The sequence below is a fragment of the Podarcis filfolensis genome (assembly GCF_964270895.1).
Source record: "Podarcis filfolensis genome assembly, chromosome: 12".
Lineage (NCBI taxonomy): Eukaryota > Metazoa > Chordata > Lepidosauria > Squamata > Lacertidae > Podarcis > Podarcis filfolensis.
In genome coordinates, this window is record NC_139614.1 from 20,575,540 (window position 1) to 20,594,077 (window position 18,538).

General features: G+C 42.2%; 1 protein-coding gene across 29 annotated transcripts in view; it reads left to right on the plus strand.

Annotated features, from left to right (window-relative positions):
• The window catches only part of TBC1D5 (TBC1 domain family member 5), a 248,346-nt gene that overhangs the window by 87,027 nt on the left and 142,781 nt on the right, over nucleotides 1-18,538 (plus strand). For all 29 annotated transcript variants that reach the window (XM_083577774.1, XM_083577783.1, XM_083577770.1 and 26 more), the window contains one exon: nucleotides 1,372-1,506. In XM_083577774.1, coding sequence (XP_083433900.1) covers nucleotides 1,407-1,506 — 100 coding nt within the window. In that variant the 5' untranslated portion in view covers nucleotides 1,372-1,406. The remainder of the gene's footprint in view (nucleotides 1-1,371; nucleotides 1,507-18,538) is intronic.

Below are 18,538 nucleotides of genomic sequence, written 5' to 3' on the forward strand. Positions count from 1 at the left end.
TCCTGCTCAGATAACTGAGGAACCCTGAGCTGCTTTCCCCCACCCACATTTTTACAGCTACAATAAAGTTGTAAATTTTTATTTATTTGTCTAGAGAAGGTGAAACAACAGGTCTTATATCTCACTGCACATGTTTGCATGTGTCCGTGCTTACCCATTTGTGCTCAGTAGGGTTTATTCCCTAGTTAATTTATTTAGGATTGTATTTTTGAATGAATAGTAGCTCCTAAATCACATATCAATATACTTTTTAGTAATATGTAATGATTTTGTTTAATTGCTTTACATAAAAGTAGAAAAATGTTTTGCAGGCCATTATAAACCAGTAAAAATAATCACTCATTTTCTAGGAAATGTCCCATGAGTCACCATAATGGTTTGATTTTCTTTGCTGTTTAAAAATTAAAACACTAAAATTATCATAGGAATTCCTTGGTATTCAGAGTAGTTAGGCTAATAGGTATTGATCATTGATTTTTTGTTTTTAATTCTGATGTAAAAATAATTTTCCAGTAGCCTTTTTTGGGGTTTTTTGTTGCTACTTTGGATGGAACTTTAATCTTGTCTGTTCCTTTTGCATGTATTTCTGTGATAATGTTTTTAAGAGAGGACTTTGGCAATTATATTTCTTCTTTATTTTGACATTGGGGTAGCCATTTGTCATCCTATATAGTAGCCAACATGGTAACCTTCAAATGTTCCTAGACTACAGTTCTCATCAGCTTCAATCATAGCTCCAACCAGCATGGGTTAGTGTTCAAGAATAATGGGAGTTGATTCCAATAACTGCTGTAGGGCACCATACTTTGCTAAAGCAATCTTTTTATAAACAGTTATTGCAAATGAGGTAATATTAAATCTTAATATACTCTGCACAGTAAGTTCACTATTAGGAAAAGTGGCATTTTTTCCTCACAAAGTGTTAGCTTACTTAATACTTTAAGAACACTGTTCAAATGGAAATTAACAACTTATTAAAAGTAAAATAAAACAACTTTAGCACATGCTTCCTATCATGCCTGAAAAATGAATGGAGTGCAACAGAGTTTTGTATCCAATATATTTCCCCCATTCATTAAAACATTGTCACATTCATTGTTATAATAACAGAAAAGAGCACCAGATTGTCCACCAGATTTGTAGGAATGGTGGAGAAAGTTTACATATTAAGAGAACCTCTTATATCACGAGGAAAAATATAATGATACATATAATGCAATATTCCTCCCCCTTTCTGCTAAACTAGTGAAAATAGTATGTTTAGACGACAAGCTAAACAATACTGAGTTTTCTGAGATCTTTGCTACCTTATTGCAGTATAGAATTAGGAGGCTGTTTTGATTAATCTTTAGTTTTTGTTTATTCACCCAGGTAATTACTACTTATTGAAAGTGCCAAGTGTCAATATGTACCATTCCATCACTGAAACTAGCCATCCTTTACAAGCTGAAGAGCAGGAAATAGGCATTGATCCCCTGCAAAGTTATGTGAACAAGCCTGACGAAGGTGAGTTGATCATTTTTACACTTAACGTTTTAGAAAATGTATGAGAATTTTTGAACGGCTATGTGTTTATGATGTCTTCCATCTCCCCTGCCCCAAACAAAACATAACTGAACAGAAATGTTTTAAGAAACATTTCGCTGTGTGTGTTGGTCATTCTGGCCCTAACAAAAACCAGAAACATTCAACTATTTTCATACTGAAACACTAGTCAAACGTTTAATTCCCTGTTATCTTTTCTTATCATAAACAAAACAGTGATATTGAAATCCACTATAGGAATCATGTAAATATGAGCTCTTTAACTCCCCCCCCCCCATTTCTTATTACCAAAACCTGGTCGTTATTTTATGTTTCCTATTATTTCATTTGGTTTTCTTCGTGTTTTAGTAATTCGTTCGGTAAAATAAGATTTAGCAATTCCCTATTAAATTTGAATTTGGCATTGTTAACACAATCCAAGCAGAACTTTCCAATCTCCTTGTACCTTTAATTGTTAATCAAAGCTGTCAACTTTGACACTCCTGTCCTAATATATTGTGTGTGATGTTCATTTGTTTCTCAAGCTAAACAATATTGTATACTATATCTTAAAAATACTCAGGAATCACCAACAAAGTAAAAGCACAGTGAAAGAATAAAACAAAAAAAAAATTAAAATACTTGCAGTAGTAAAAACACACTGTAAGATGTAGAGGGGCAGATTAAAAAAACCACTACAGAGAAAGGAAGTGTTTTCAGTCTCTTAAGTTCAACAGAGATGAATCCAGCAAGGACATGGAGATAGTAAGCCGCAGCTGAAAAGGCTCTCACTCTTACTCACCTCATTCCTGAAAGTGGAACCATAAGGATCATAATATTTGGGCAGGTTGATGTGGCCACACAACTAGATCTATGATGATATATTGGCATACTATTTATTTTGAGGCCACAGATTTTCAGAATTGAAGGTGAAATGTAAACATAGTACTTTGAATGATGCAAATTTGTTAGTTGAACTTCCTACTCATCTGCTATTACTGACTACTATTTGGTTCTTCAGATGCTCTGCCCATATATATACAATACTTAGAGGGGTAAGCAGGACCACATACCCCTAGCCCCAGTCTCAGTGTGGGTGGCCCCCTGACCCTGACCTCAGCACATTACAGTGAAGCATTGGAAAGGGGTGTCCATGCATGTGTAGCTAAATGTGCATAGGTATCCTTTTCAGATACTCTGCACAACATACAAAGGCTACTTGTGTAATAGGACTTTTAATTCTCTTCTCTCCTCCAACCCCCTGTGTGCACTCAGAATTTGCTTCAGGGAGTAGGAAATGAAGGAGAAGCCCCATTGTGTGAGTGGATGCCCACTTATGCTATGTTGGATCTCAGCCACTGTTGCTGAATGTAGACAAATGTGGGTCTTAATAATTGTGGCTATTTGTTGTTGTTCAGTCGTGTCTGACTCTTTGTGACCCCATGGACCAGAGCACACCAGGCACTCCTGTCTTCCACTGCCTCCCGCAGTTTGGTCAAACTCACACTCTCCAACCATCTTGTCCTCTGTCGTCCCCTTCTCCTTGTGCCCTTAATCTTTCCCAACATCAGGGTCTTTTCCAGGGAGTCTTCGCATGAGGTGGCCAAAGTATTGGCGCCTCAGCTTCAGGATTTGTCCTTCCAGGGCTGATTTCCTTAAGAATGGATAGGTTTGATCTTCTTGCAGTCCATGGGCCTCTCAAGAGTCTCCTCCAGCACCATAATTCAAACGCATCAATTCTTCGGCTATCAGCCTTCTTTATGGTCCAGCTCTCAATTCCATACATCACTACTGGGAAAACCATAGCTCTAACTTTAACTATACGGACCTTTGTCGGCATTATTCAGCAGCTAATGCAGGGGAGCAGAGCCAAAGAACTGGCCCTCCATTCACCAGCACCACTGTTGCTCATAGCTCTGAGTCATAGCTGAGGTTGGGGCTGCACAGATGCCCCAGTTGGAGTGCCAGATTGGCAGCACTGGCTCATCCAGTACACCCTCATAGCCCTTATCTCACTATTGCCCCAGCCCTGCCCAGGAAAACAGCAGTTATGCTGGTGTCAGGAGAGTGGCTTGGTCCCACCATACAAGCCCACTACCGCTGTAAGTACATTTTGAAATTATGATAGAATTATCCTACTTGTTCCTTCCCCGAGGGCACAAAAATAGGGGAAATGTTATGATAATCAAATGCCTTGTTGTTCATGCCTTGTTGTTCATATCTGGCTTATCAAAAATCAGTGAACTTAATAATTCAATGTGTCTTCAAAAATTAATGTGCTTTTATGTAAATTATGTTCACAGTTACTCAAATATTTGGTTATCCAAATATTTTACATTACACTAGTCCAACAGAATGTATCATTCATATTTAAAAGTTTGGACATACTAGGAAGCTATTTTAATGAAACATTTTTAAGTTCATGATTGCTTGGTTTTTCTCAGCCTACATCAATTAATAGTATAGAATAAAATGTTAGTTCTTAACCATGATTTTTAACATCTTTGGGAAGTATTTTTAATCAGTTGTACTTTGTGTGTGTGCGCGTGTGTGCGTGCCTTGAGCAATTAGTTACCTAGACACAGAAGACTTTATAGTTTTTATCTGAACCTTAACATTGCTGCAACATACAAAGTTATTAGTATTGAATTGATGTTTAAAAGTGCCATTAATTCATTTACCCCAAATGTTCATTAACAATGTAAATGTATGCTGATGTTCTATGAGACAAGGAAGTGACTAATGACTCTTCGCACTAACAACACTTAAAATGAATAGAAACTTAAGATAGCTAATCTTGAAGTAATCAAGGCCCTCATTCAGCTTGGCTTCTCTGTATGCTCTAAAACAGCTGTCAACTGTTAAAAATATATACACAACACACAGATACGCACATGCGAAGATAGAGATATGTAAATACATGGTTCCCCAAAGTCATAAAGGTTACCAACCATAGTACATTTTTACGTTCTATATGTAAATATTTTATATAAAGCATCCATTTCATCTTCATGGCTTTTTTACAGTGAAACACAGACTGCATTTTAATTTAGTGCCATATGCATCCAAGATTCATCATCTCAGTTTTATGCTATTATTTAAAATAAGGTATGCAGCAGATATTAGGGGTGGAGTGGACTTTATGTAATTTTCCTATCCCAAATGTTGCAACTCAGGAATTTAATATGAAGGGGCAGGATGGGCTCTGTAACTAAGAGATCATTGCGTTATAGGAATTAATGAATCATGGTAGCAAGACTGTCACTATTCAAGAACAGCTATAGCTGCCTCCAGTGACACTGTTGGATCTCGGAGCATCCCCAGAATATCATTCATTTATTCAGTACATTTCTATGCTATCATAACTAATCTCAGGGTGGTTTACACATATATGATTATTAAAACAATAACCCGCAGTAAAACAATAAACCTGCAGGCTGTATGTCTGCATACAGCATGAGAAGCACCTACAGACTGGAATCATTCTCAGTTTATTGACCTTCATCCAGCCCACCACTGCATCCAGGGACTATTCAGGACTGGTACAACCTCACTTGGCTCAGTTGACAAGGTGAAATAGTGTTGGGTGTCATCAGCATACTCATAGCATGGAATCATAGAATTGTAGAGCTGGAAGGGATCCTGAGGGCCATCTCGTTCAACACTGCACTGCAGGAATCTCAGCTAAAGCATCTATGACAGATGGCCATCCAGCCTATGAAAGAGAGTCCATTCCATGGTTGAACAGCCCTTACCTTGCTCCACATCTCTTGATGGTCATACCCTCTAGATTCCTCCAAGGATGGGGGGGGCATTGGCAAGCTCAATATGTGCAAGGGGTTTGGACAGCAACCGAAAAAAGGCGATCCATCAATTGGCTCAAGTTGCGGGCAGCCAGGTTGGCTTTGGTCCACTTTGCACAGCTTCAGCACCATTCCACGTGTTGATATGCACTGACAACGCCACTGCAAAATCTCACATTGTGTGTCAAGGGGGTTGGCATCCCTTCAAAGGGAAGCAACTCTTCAACTAGGCCGAAAAACAGCAGTTACCTGTGCCACAATTGATGTGGAGGGCACCATATTGGCTGTCCCAACTATAAGCAATGGTAGAAATACTGCCGACATTGCTTTTTCAAGAGTAGCCAAGAAATCAGTAACAGTCACTGGGAGTATTCCAGTAAATATCTCAGCTTTGACCATCTCTGGAAGCTTCTCAGACTCTTTGTGTGTTGCCTTAGTGATACACCGTAGGTGTAGAAAAGACAATTGGTGTATCACTTCTAAACTTTTGTCTTGTAATAATGGTATCTTTAGCTTCTTGAACAATGTTCTACTGTCTATCATTCTTTATTTTCACGTGTGCTTTTCCTTTTGAATATTAGAACATGCTTCCATGTGGATGCTTTGTAAATAATTTCAGCACCCCAGGTACAAATGTTGGTAGGTGTATTTCCTTGCATCATGTGGTGGTTAGAAATAACTAAGTGTTGTATCCAACTATGTAGATAGATGCTGAGCAAAACAGGAAATTATAATGCTTTGGCAGGTGTTTAGGATATCATTCAAAAATATTATCTGGAATAGGATGCTAATGGTGATGAACAATTCAGGCTGTGTAGAACATTCGCTGCTGAAACTTATCCAGTCTGCCATATTTTATTCCCTCTAAATAGCAGCAAAGCTTTCTTCTGCTGCATCCAACACCAGATGCTTACTTAGCAAGCTTTTAATAGTCATTTATTAATAATAGCTTCTGTGTAGTTTGCTTTTACTTGAACAGCTACAGATCTGTAGTGACAAAGGCCATTGGCATATCACTTTTCCACTTATGTCTTGTAATAATTTTCCCTGTCACTTGCTTCTTAATCAGTGTTGTCCTCTTGTCTTGTAATCACTTTAATATTTCCATATACAGTGTTCTTTTTTGGACAGAGCATTAAACACAGTGAGCATCACTGTTATATTTTTTTCAAGAATTACACTATAATTCACATAATACATACATACATACATACATACATACATACATACATATATTTGCGCCAATTTAAGCAAGTCTGTGCCCCAGTATTACCTGGACCTTGAGACTACTTTGACAGTGTCTCAAATATCTCTGATAAGGAGCTTAAGACCCACTTTGAATATCCTGCTTTTTATGACCCACTCTAGCAATTAGCTAATGATCTGTGCATATATTGAAAACTCGTTTTTTAAAAATCCTGAAGTGGTTTTCTAAGAAACCTCCATTTGTGGAGCTACCCTTAAGGTTGGTGCAGAAAGTGGCAGGCACCGTATTTTTCGCCCCATAGGACGCACCGGCCCATAGGACGCACCTAGTTTTTTGGGGGGGGGGGAATAAAGAAAAAAAATTATTTCCCCCCCAGGTGCGGGGCTGGGGCGGGGGAAGCCCGAGCTTCCCCCGACCCCAGCCCCCAGAACAGGCTGCCATCCGCTAGCCGTGGGAGAGCCGCGCGACTTTGCGCAGCTCTCCCACGGCTAGCAGAGCGCTGCGCGAAGCCCAAAGCTTGGGGCATGCTGAGCTCAGCGCGCCCCAAGCTTCTGGGTGCCGGCAAGGTCTCCGCTAGCCGTGGGAGAGCCGCGTGACTCTCCCACGGCTAGCAGAGGGCTGCGCGAAGCCCGAAACTTGGGGCATGCTGAGCTCAGCTCAGCGCTCCTGGGTGCCGGCAAGGTCTCTGCTAGCCGTGGGAGAGCCGCGCCCCAAGCTTCTGGGTGCAGGCAAGCTCTCCGCTAGCCGTGGGAGAGCTGCGTCTCCCACGGCTTGCAGATAGCTTCCTGAAGCCTGCATTCGCCCCATAGGATGCACACACATTTCCCTTTCATTTTTGGAGGGGGAAAAGTGCGTCCTATAGGGCAAAAAATATGATAAGTTCCTAAATGCATTCAGTATAATAGCTGTTCTGAAAGAACTGCAGTGGCTGCCAGTTAACTATCAAGCCAAGTATAAGGTTTTAATACTGAGCTATGAGGCCCCAAACAGCTCAGAACCAGGTTGTCTGAAAGAATATCTTCTCCTGTATTGACCAGACCAGCCACAGCGATTTGTGGAGGACCTGTTCACTGTACCACAGCCTGCAGTTGTCCACCACACAGTGGTACATACCTTGTGGAATGATCTCCCCTGGAGATCAGGCAGGCACTGACTATTGGGTTCCTACACCAGCAATTTAAAATATCCTTCTTCATCCAAGCTTTCGTTGGCTGCTAATAACTTCTGGCTTCCCCTGCTATTGTATTTGTGTTGTTTTACTGTCATTTTATTGATTTGGCTTTTTATTGTTAGATTGTTTATTCTTCTATAAAAAATATTTAAAAAAAATAAAAAAATAAATAAGTAAGGTGAACATAAAGGACCCCTGGGTGGTTAAGTCCAGTCGAATTTGACTGTGGGGTGCGGCACTCATCTTCACTTTCAGGCCAGGGGAGCCGACGTTTGTCCACAGACAGCTTTTCTGGATCATGTGGCCAGCGTGACTAAACCGCTTCTGGCACGCGGGACACCATGACGAGTGCCAGAGCGTATGGAAATACCATTTATCTACCCACCACAGCAGTACCTATTTATCTACTCACGCTGGTATGCTTTCAAACTGCTGTGTTGGCAGGAGCTGGTACAAAATATGCAGGTACAGAAAAATAACCACTGTAATGCTGGAATGAAGCTTGGATGGAGAGAAATACTGAGAAAACATATCTTTCTTCTTTGTTTACCCATTAATAACGTATTGCTGAATTGCTAATCCACTTCAGTACAGCAGCCAGTTTGGAGAGGGGTGGAGAACTAAGCAGAATGTGTGTGTACACTCTGGCTTTCTAGATTTGTCATTTAAATGTTAAGTTGCAGTACAAATGTCAACATTTGGACCAGTTGGCTTCATTCTGTCCTAAACCCCTGTCATCTAATACATATAATATAATTGCTGTCATTGTCTTCAGTATAGCTGTAGGAGGAGGTGTTACTTGGGGACATTTAAAAATACCTTCATATGTACCTGATGATTTTTTTTTTTGCCTTTTTCAACACAGTGTGTATTATTTATGGACAATCTGGCCTTTTTAACAAAGAAAAATATGCCTGTGCTTATACTGCCATTTCTACAAACAAAACAGCTGATACTTTAATGAACACCATACTGAGGGCCATGCAGGACATAAGGCGAATTAAGCAGGTTACAAACTGCACATCTTCTATTTAGATATAGGAGATCTTCCCGAGCCCAAACAATTAGTTGGACTAATCAGACAAGCCGACAGTCAGAAACAGAAGGAGACCATTTGTATCAATTTAAACAACATAGCTGGTAATGAAGTGAAATAGCCACACTGAATAGTTTTCACCTCTACTTGGGTTTGTACTGTTCTAATAGAATCTTTCATCTCCCTAAAAAGAAATACCCATGTTTAACAAAAGCCAATTACCTGATGTTGGCAAACTTGAGGGTAAAGGGATAACATGGTGTGAACCTAGAATTGTTTAAAATTCTGGAGTCAAAAGTTGAATCTTGGTTACTTTGTTTAAATAGTTGAATGTGGCTCTCCATTCATAAGAGTTCTTTTTAAGTGACAACAATTCAGCTGTTTAGTCTGGAATACATTAATAAAGAATCTCCAACATTTTTGTTTTGCTCTTTTACAACATGTATATGAAATGTAGAACAAATACATTGTGAGTTGCCTTGATTTCCTTTTTAAAAATAATAATTATCTACAGCATTTAATTCATATAATGCAGGCACGTCCAACTTCCAAGAGACTGCGATCTGCTCCCACTATAAAAAAAACTGGCAGTGATCTACCCATCTAAGTTGTTGAGCTTTTTTCGGGGGTGCATCAGCCGAAGTTGTTGACCAGGGACACCCTGCGATATAATGCTACGAAAGTAATTTCTGATTATCTTCTTTCCCATCGTTTTGTATGAGGCAAAATCACAAACCCATTCAGAGCAATTGTAAAGTTTCTACTAAAAGCAGTAAAATGGGCATTTAAAGCAATGCATTTTCAAACATGACCAATTTTATCAGGTGTGCCAATATTTGTTTAAAATGTCCTTCTGCATTCCTCTTGTGCACCATGGAAATGATGGAACTGTATTTCCATCAAATGTATTTTCATACTGAAATTTTTTGCAAAAATAAATAAGCTGCTCTTCAGATATGTTAACGTTAGCTTGGTTCACACACCACTTGGAACCATGGTTTAAATAAACTTTGGTTTAATGGGCAGCATGCTTATACACACTGCTGTAATTATGGTCACTTTACTCCCTCCCTGCTTCTTCCACACTGCCAGGAGATAAACTCGTCCAGCTTAGCATTATGTCCAAGGCCTGGGGTCGTGGTTTATTTCTCTCCAAAGAAACCACTAGTAACCAATGTTTGTTCTTGGCTTACTCTTCCTGGTTTGTGGAGAAACAAATCAGAAGCCCAGATTCAGATGTAACACTTAAGCCAGACCAAGGCTTGTTTTCCAGCACAGTGATAGAGATAGCGAGCAGGGATGAAGCAAAGCAACCACGATTTCACAAGCAGGTTGTGCACTAACATTAAGTTTATTTTAACTATGGTTCAAAGTGATGTGTAAATGTGAAAATTTAAGTTTGCATGCCAACATAGTTTTTGAGCTGTGAATGATTAAGTCAAAAGCAGTAAGAGTTTTATTAAATATAGGAGTATGCTCTGCTGGGAAGCATTGAATTGGAGCTTTTAAAAAGTTAAGGCTGGGAAAGAACAATGTTGACTACTTGCCATATTTAGTATTTATATAACACTTTATTGATAACTACCTTATTTTTATTTTCATATATTGTGCAGAGGGCGGGGAAGGTGCCTAAAGTCCAGCAAGTCCCTTATATCTGTGATGAGATTTGATGTGGGAATTTCCCAGCACACAGTTCATTCCTAGACACTAGTTTGTCCAGTGGGATTTATGAAGTGTGTGTGTTTCTTTTGAGCAGCAGATTCCCATGCCAATGTTAGATGTTAGATTAGATAAATTTATTGTCATTGTCCGTATATACACAGTATACACAACAACGAAAATCAAACACCCCCCCAAAGACCGGGTTCACATACACATTTACACGTATCTCCAACACTCTCATCCTATTCAGACATAATCTATAAAACATAACATAATCCAGAATATAACATAACCTATTTAAAGGCATAACATAACCTAAAACCTATCTCATTCCTTCCTACTCCCTGCTTGCTATTTCTTGCAACTGGCCCTGAGATCATTATTTAGTGCAATCAGAGCTCTTGGATAGAAACTATTCAGAAGGCGTGTGGTTCGTGTTTTCATTGTCCTATATCTTCTGCCCGAAGGCAACAGTTCAAAGAAGTTGTGAGCAGGATGGGTGGGATCTCTCAGGATATTGTGTGACTTCTTCAAAGTGCGAGACGTGAAGATCTCATCCAGGGTTGGTAGTTGGAGCCCAATAACATTCTGGGCAATTTTAATTATTCTCTGTAAAGCTTTTTTATCCGTTTCGGAGCTGCTCCCATACCACGATAATACACTATAGGTTAAGACACTCTCGATGGTACTGTGATAATAGGACAGAAGTAGGTGCTGAGATAGATTCAGTCCCCTGAGCATTCTCAGGAAATACAACCTCCCCTGCACCTTCCTCACAACCATATTAATATTTGCAGTCCATGAGAGGTCCTCAGAGATATAAATGCCCAGGTATTTAAAACTACCAACCCTCTCCACCTCCTCGCCATTTATGTACAATGGTAAAAATACACTTTTCTTTCTCCTAAAGTCAATTATGAGTTCTTTGGTTTTTTTGGTGTTAAGCATAAGATTGTTTTCTTTACACCATTGAATTAACCCCTGTACTTCTTTCCTATAAGCAGTCTCATTGTTCTCACTAATGAGCCCCACCACTGTTGTATCATCCGCAAATTTGATGATTGTGTTGGACTTATACAGTGGGGTGCAATCAAATGTGTACAGGGAATAGAGAAAGGGACTTAGCACACATCCCTGAGGGGCTCCTGTGCTTAATACTAGAGTAGAAGAATAGTAAGGTCCCATTCTCACTGTCTGCGGCCTATCAGTCAAGAAATTCCTTACCCACAGACAGATCTTCTGATGTATACCCAAATTGGTCATTTTAAGAAATAACCTGTCTGGCAGAATTGTATTGAAGGCAGAACTGTAGTCCACGAACAACAGCCTTGCGTAGGTTCCCTGTCGTTCTAGATGACTCAGTACAGTATGGACAGCGATGGAAATAGCATCATCAGTAGATCTGTTTCTTCTGTATGCAAACTGGAACGGGTCTAGAGTGGATGGAAGACCAGCCTTAATATGATCTAGCACCAATCTCTCAAAACATTTCATAACAACAGATGTTAGAGCTATTGGTCTATAGTCATTGAGAGATACCACCACTGACTGCTTGGGGACTGGCACTATAATCGATGTCTTCAGGCAGGTAGGGACAGAACCCTGCAACAGGGATAGGTTAAAAATGTCCGTAAATACCCCAGCTAATTCTGCAGCGCAGTCCCTAATAACCCGTCCCATAATTCCATCCGGTCCAGCTGCCTTCCTAATGTTAATGCTCCGAAAGGCACGTTGTACGTCAGAGGTCTGTAATAAAAATGGTTGTCTATCAGTAGTAGTTTCTGATGATGTGCTGGTAGCCAATGCTGTAGTGACGGTAGTTCCAGTTCCCACCTCAAAGCGACTAAAAAATTGATTCAGTTGATCAGCCAGGTGCGCACTGCTACTGGCCAGTTCGTTTTTAATATTTTGCCCTGTGATTTGTCGCAGGCCTTGCCATACTCGACGAGGGTCGGAGCTCTCAAAATGTTTTTCAATCCTCCGGCAGTACATAGCTTTGGCATTCCTAATGCCCTTTTTCAATTTGGCTCTGGCTTCTCTATACTGTTGCGCATCACCAGAATGAAAAGCAGCATTTCTTGCCTTTAACAGAAGATACACATCCCTGTTTAGCCAGGGCTTGTTGTTAGGGAACACCCGTATTTGTTTGGTGGTAGTGACAACATCAATGCAGCTTTTAACGTAGAACAGTACTGTCGAAGCGTATGTGTCCACATTATTCTCCACAAAAAGCGACCACTCGGTGCTCCGAAAGCAGTCTTGAAGTTGCTCAGATGCACCTACTGGCCACACTCGTATCTCTCTAGTTGATGGTCTAATTCTGCATACGAGAGGTCTATATGATGGTATCATAAGTAAAGATATGTGGTCTGACTGCCCCAAATTGGGCAAGGGCTTGGTCTTATATCCATGCATGATGTTACTATATACTCGGTCCAGGGTATTTCCCCCCCTAGTGGGACAATCAACATACTGGTGGAACTTAGGAAGCACAGTCCTTAAATCGGCTCGGTTAAAATCACCAGCAACCACAAATGCTCCATCCGGGTGGGCCCGCTGCTGTTTGCTAATAGCAGTTAGCAGGTGGCCCATAGCTGTAGTAGTGTTTGCATCGGGAGGTATATACACCGCTGTTATTATAACAACATTAAACTCACGTGGCAAATAAAAAGGGCGGCACTTCACCACTAGGTACTCCAAGTCAGGAGAGCAATGCGTGTCCATTTGTTTGATGTCCGAGCTCCAGTTGTTATTTATATAAACGCAAATTCCTCCTCCTCTGCTCTTCCCGGATTCAGCGGTTCTATCCGCTCTAATTACTGAGCGTCCTTCTAGCTGCAGAAGTCCCTGTGGAAAGGAGGGATCCAGCCACGTCTCTAAAAGGACCATAACACAGCAGTCCCGGATACTTTTCTGCCGAGAGGTAATAAGCTCCAACTCCTCTACCTTGTTAGGTAAGGATCTCACATTTGATACAAGGAGACTTGGCAATGCAGGCTTGTGGGGATTTTTACCTAACCTCACTCGTAGTCCAGCCCTGCAACCCCTCTTCTGCTTACGCCCTCTCCGTTTTCTTTTCTTTCTGGCAAGGAGAGCAAGGGGAGTATCCCAAGAATGTGCAAGATATGGAGGCTCTCTGATAAGCTCAGCTGGAATGTTATAGGTTGAGACCTCCTGGCTGCAACCTTCTCCTCTGCCGATACTTAAGAGCTCTTGACGACTATAAATTTCTTGTGCCTGAGTATTCACAGTCCATAGCAGCAACAAGTTCACAAATAAAAATAAAACACAAATCACTGAATACCGGTCTTCGGAGTGCCGAGCCGCTGCAAGTGCTTGCGCCGCCATCTTAACATCTTAATGTTGCAATCAAATCTTCAGATTCAAAAAGGGAATTTGAAGGTTTTTACCCTGAGCAATTCATGTAGCACATGTGCGTCTGCTTTTCTGTTTGTAGTACAGAACCCCCATGTGAAATGGTCATCAAATGTATTTAATAAGCTGTTGTTTCAGTTTTGAAGAACAAATTGCAGCAGGGTGAGGCCTGGACAGATGTTTATCACTGCAGTTTGTTATAAATGTTTCGTACCAGGTTCTTGAGTTGAAACTTTCAGGCTAGCGAACAGGACTTGCTTACAGGCCCCGCATATTCTCCAGGTTGCAAATAATTGGGTACAAAAAAGCAAAATAATTGGGTACAATTTTAGTGTAAAATACCCCAATGTAAAGCATTCTCTACTTTTGTTTTTTCCAAGGTGATAATAAAGTATTAAAATGGAAACGGTGGGCAATAGCCATTGTTGCACAAGGGCATATGATAGGGCTTTCCCTTATCCCTCTGTCACTGATGCTTCTAAAGGTAAAGGGACCCCTGACCATTAGGTCCAGTCGTGACCGACTCTGGGGTTGCGGCGCTCATCTCGCTTTATTGGCCGAGGGAGCCGGCGTACAGCTTCTGGGTCATGTGGCCAGCATGACTAAGCCGCTTCTGGCGAACCAGAGCAGCGCACGGAAACGCCGTTTACCTTCCCGCCAGAGTGGTACCTATTTATCTACTTGCACTTTAACGTGCTTTCGAACTGCTAGGTTGGCAGGAGCAGGGACCGAACAACAGGAGCTCACCCTGTCGCAGGGATTCGAACCGCCAGCCTTCTGATTGGCAAGTCCTAGGCTCTGTGTTTTAACCTACAGCGCCACCCACGTCCCTCTGATGCTTCATAGTGCCCTCTAAATTATTTTAGAGGTTCTCCCAACCCCAACCTCCTGTGCAGATTTTGGGGGTGGGGGCTGCAATAGAAAGGAAATCCTGTTCTGCTTGCGGAGGTCAGTTCCACAAGCGGGCTGACACAGATATATCATCCCATAGGCTTATACCACTGATACTTATTTATCATTAGGCACTGCAATAGAAGTTGTTGTTTTATGTAGCTACAACAAAATACTATAAAAAGTAACCATCAAAGCAAACTAACTAAAGTGCTACCCCAAGAAGCTTACCATATATAACTGAGGCACTGCGTTATCAAGGAAACCAAGAAACCTACTATGTTAAGACTGGGTTCCCAAACAGGATCCTTTCAGACACCCCTGTTGGCGCCTTCCAAGATTTCCCCACCTATCCCAATTTTTAACATTAAAAAAAAAAAAAAGTTAAGAGGTTAGGATTTTTGTTTTTTGGCGGGTGGGAGTTGCTTTTTGGGGGAGGAGTGCTTTCTTTTCTGTATTGGGACAGCTGTAGATTGTCTGAGCAGTGCCAGTTTTCTTTTGTGACATGAGCATTTTGTGGTACCCACAGCCATGGCCTCAAAAGGGCGAGGACTCCTCCGTTAAGTCATAATGGAATTGTCACTTGCCTGCACATCATTATGTTTTTCAGTGACTCCCAGAGCAGACCTCTTGGGCTAGTTTGTTATCTCAGCTAATGGCGATAAAGAAATTTCTGTACAATTAATTGGGAAATGGAAGAATTTCTAACAGTTGCATTTCATGTAAGGAAAAGGCATGGGGATGAAAGGTTGGATTGCTTAAGTTTACTTAATTACTGTTCCCATTCTACTTCATGATGGTTTTGCTTCTCCAATCTAGAAAGCTATACAATTAAAATTAGAAAGAGAAAAGTAAAGCTCTCTGTGTGTGAAATATATGGCTAGCAACATAATAGTATAATAGTATATATTTTTCTGTTAAGATTTGTGGAACTTTTAAGACTCCCTTAACATGCACAAGGACAAACAACAGTTGGAAAGGAAAGATGAGAACCATTTGGTCACCCAAACATTGGTCTTTAGCAGTTGTTCTTACAATATTATATCTTTCATAGTTTTATCATTCATGCTTGTTAATCTAAGAATTTATTCACACTTCCAAGGTGAGCTTACAATTGTACTCTCTCTCTCTCTCTGCACATACACACAATAACAAAATACATAATGAAGCATCACAAGATAAAAACCGGTAGATCAAATTCTTGTTTACAGCAAAGTTTTGGTTGTTTGAGTTTTGACTGCAGTTCTGTATTTCTCTATAAAGAGCTCTACTCATTTAAATATGCTATGTTGTTGAGGTCCCTAGTTTGGTTTTGGCAGGAGAAAGGTGATAGACCCAGTCTGAAGTTCTCTGGGGCTACAGTCTGCACATGAATGTCTGCAGGAGTAGCTACTGTCCAGTTCATATGAGTGACCAGGAAGACTTCATGCCATGAGCAGAAGCTTCTGCGTTGAAATGTATCAGCAAGACCCTGCTCCCATGAATCCCTGTGTACAAATCAGAAGTGCTGGACTGGGTGGTGCCACCTATTTTATGGGGAAATTAGACGCTCAAAAGTCTAATGAGACAGGATGGCAACACAATTCCACATGTTAGAATATGTTCATGCCAAACAAGTGTATGACAGAGTGGAGATCATTTTTAAGTTTAGAAAATGCAGGAGGGTCCAAATATGTGAGGTCAGAGTGTTTGCTATGCCTGAACCCCCACAAAAGTGTGCACATCAGAACTGAATTTAGCAACCAGTCTCAGGGTGCAGCCAAGGGAGAGGGAAATTGTAGACGGGTTCAGCAGCCCCCTTATGCCTGTTCTTCTCTGCACAGAAGATGCTCTCTGCTCCCCATTTTAATATTTGTTTGACAGTAACCTCTATTATAAAACACGATTGCATATAGTTAGACTCTAAGTACACTGCCATTCAGTTTTCAATACCATATGCCATATACTAAATAAAATAAAAATAAAATGTCATTCATACAGTCTTAGGTGTGGACTTAATAGATCATTGTGAAAAGAACATGCTAATATTTTCCAACTTAGAAGGACTACAAACTGAGCCATAGAAATTCAGAAGTGGCTCAGTGGCTCAACACACTTAATTTTCTTCTCTCTTCCATTAAGATAACATCTGTTCTGGCCACCAGTCAGCAAATCAAATTTGATGAGAATTCATCTGAGCGCAAGGTAGAAATGCCTACTAATGGACAGATTTATGATTCCTCCCCCTTCTTAACAAACCTCTTAAATTTTTGAATTAAAAAGTAAACAGAAATAACTATAAGACCTTTATAAAAGAAATGAAGTGGCAAACACATCTTTTTCCATAATGATTCAGTTTAAAACAACAATTAAATACCGCATTTTTCGCCCTATAAGACACACTTTTTCCCCTCCAAAAATGAAGGGGAAATGTGTGTGCGTCTTATGGGGCGAATGCACACTCCTTGGCTTCAGCGATAGCAATGCGAAGCCTCCGAAGCCTGTGCTCCGGAGGCTTTGCATTGCTTCCGCTGAAGCTAGGAGAGTCTGCTCTTTGAGGCTGGCGGTGGGGGAAAGCAGCGCCTCCTCCATCGCCAGACCCAGAGGATGGGGGGCAGCGGGAAGGCGCGCGACGCCTTCCGGCTACTCTCCGACCCGGCTTTGAGGCTGGCGGTGGGGAAAGCAGCGCTTCCCCCATGGCCAGCCCCAGAGGATGGGGGGCAGTGGGAAGGCGCACGACGCCTTCCCGCTACTCTCCAACCCGGGTTGGAGGCTGGCGGGGGGGGGAGCAGCGCTTCCCCCATCGCCAGCCCCAGAGATTGGGGGGCAGTGGGAAGGCGTGCGACGCCTTCCCGCTACTCTCCAACCCGGGTTGGAGGCTGGCGGTGGGGAAAGCAGCGCTTCCCCCATCGCCAGCCCCAGAGATTGGGGGGCAGCGGGAAGGCGAGCGACGCCTTCCCGCTACTCTCCAACCCGGGTTGGAGGCTGGCGGTGGGGAAAGCGGCGCTTCCCCCATCGCCAGCCCCAGAGATTGGGGGGCAGCGGTAAGGCGTGTGATGCCTTCCCGCTACTCTCCAACCCTCCTGTGGGCTTTTGCGGGAGATGGGGGAATTCCCCCACCTCCCGCAAAAGCAGGCAAAAGCCGCGCGCTCTTTAAAGGGGCTCCGCGGCTTCTGCTGGCTTTTCTAGGAGGTGGGGGAATTCCCCCACCTCGTAGAAAAGCCCGTAGGAGCCGCACAGCCTTTAAAGAGCGCGCCGCTCTTGGGGGCTTTTCCCGAGGAGGGAGAAGGGACTGACTGGCCGAGTCCGTCCCTTCTCCCTCCTGTGGGCTTTTGCGGGAGATGGGTGAATTCCCCCACCTCCCGCAAAAGCCGCACGCTCTTTAAAGGGGCTCCGCGGCTTCTGCTGGCTTTCCTAGGAGGTGGGGGAATTCCCCCACCTCGTAGAAAAGCCCGCAGGAGCCGCGCACCCTTTGAAGAGCGCGCCGCTCTTGGGGGCTTTTCCCCAAGGAGGGAGAAGGGACTGACTGGCCATTTCAGTCCCTTCTCCCTCCTGGTCGAAAAGCCCGTAGGAGTCGTGCACGGCTCCTGTAGACTTTTGCGGGAGGTGGGGGAATTCCGCCACCTCCCGCAAAAGCAGGGAGAAGGTCTTGGAGTAGCGCACAGGCTGCGTGCAGCCTGTCCGCTGCTCCCAGAGCTGCGGGGGGGGGATCATATTTTTTTCCTTGATTTCCCCCCCTGAAAACTAGGTGCGTCCTATGGGCCGGTGCATTCAATAGGGTCAAAAATACGGTAATTAGAAAAAGCAGTATTAGTAAAAATAGATAAAAGTTTAACTTCCTTTGGAGTTTACAGACTGTATACACACAAACTATATTCTTCCTTATATCT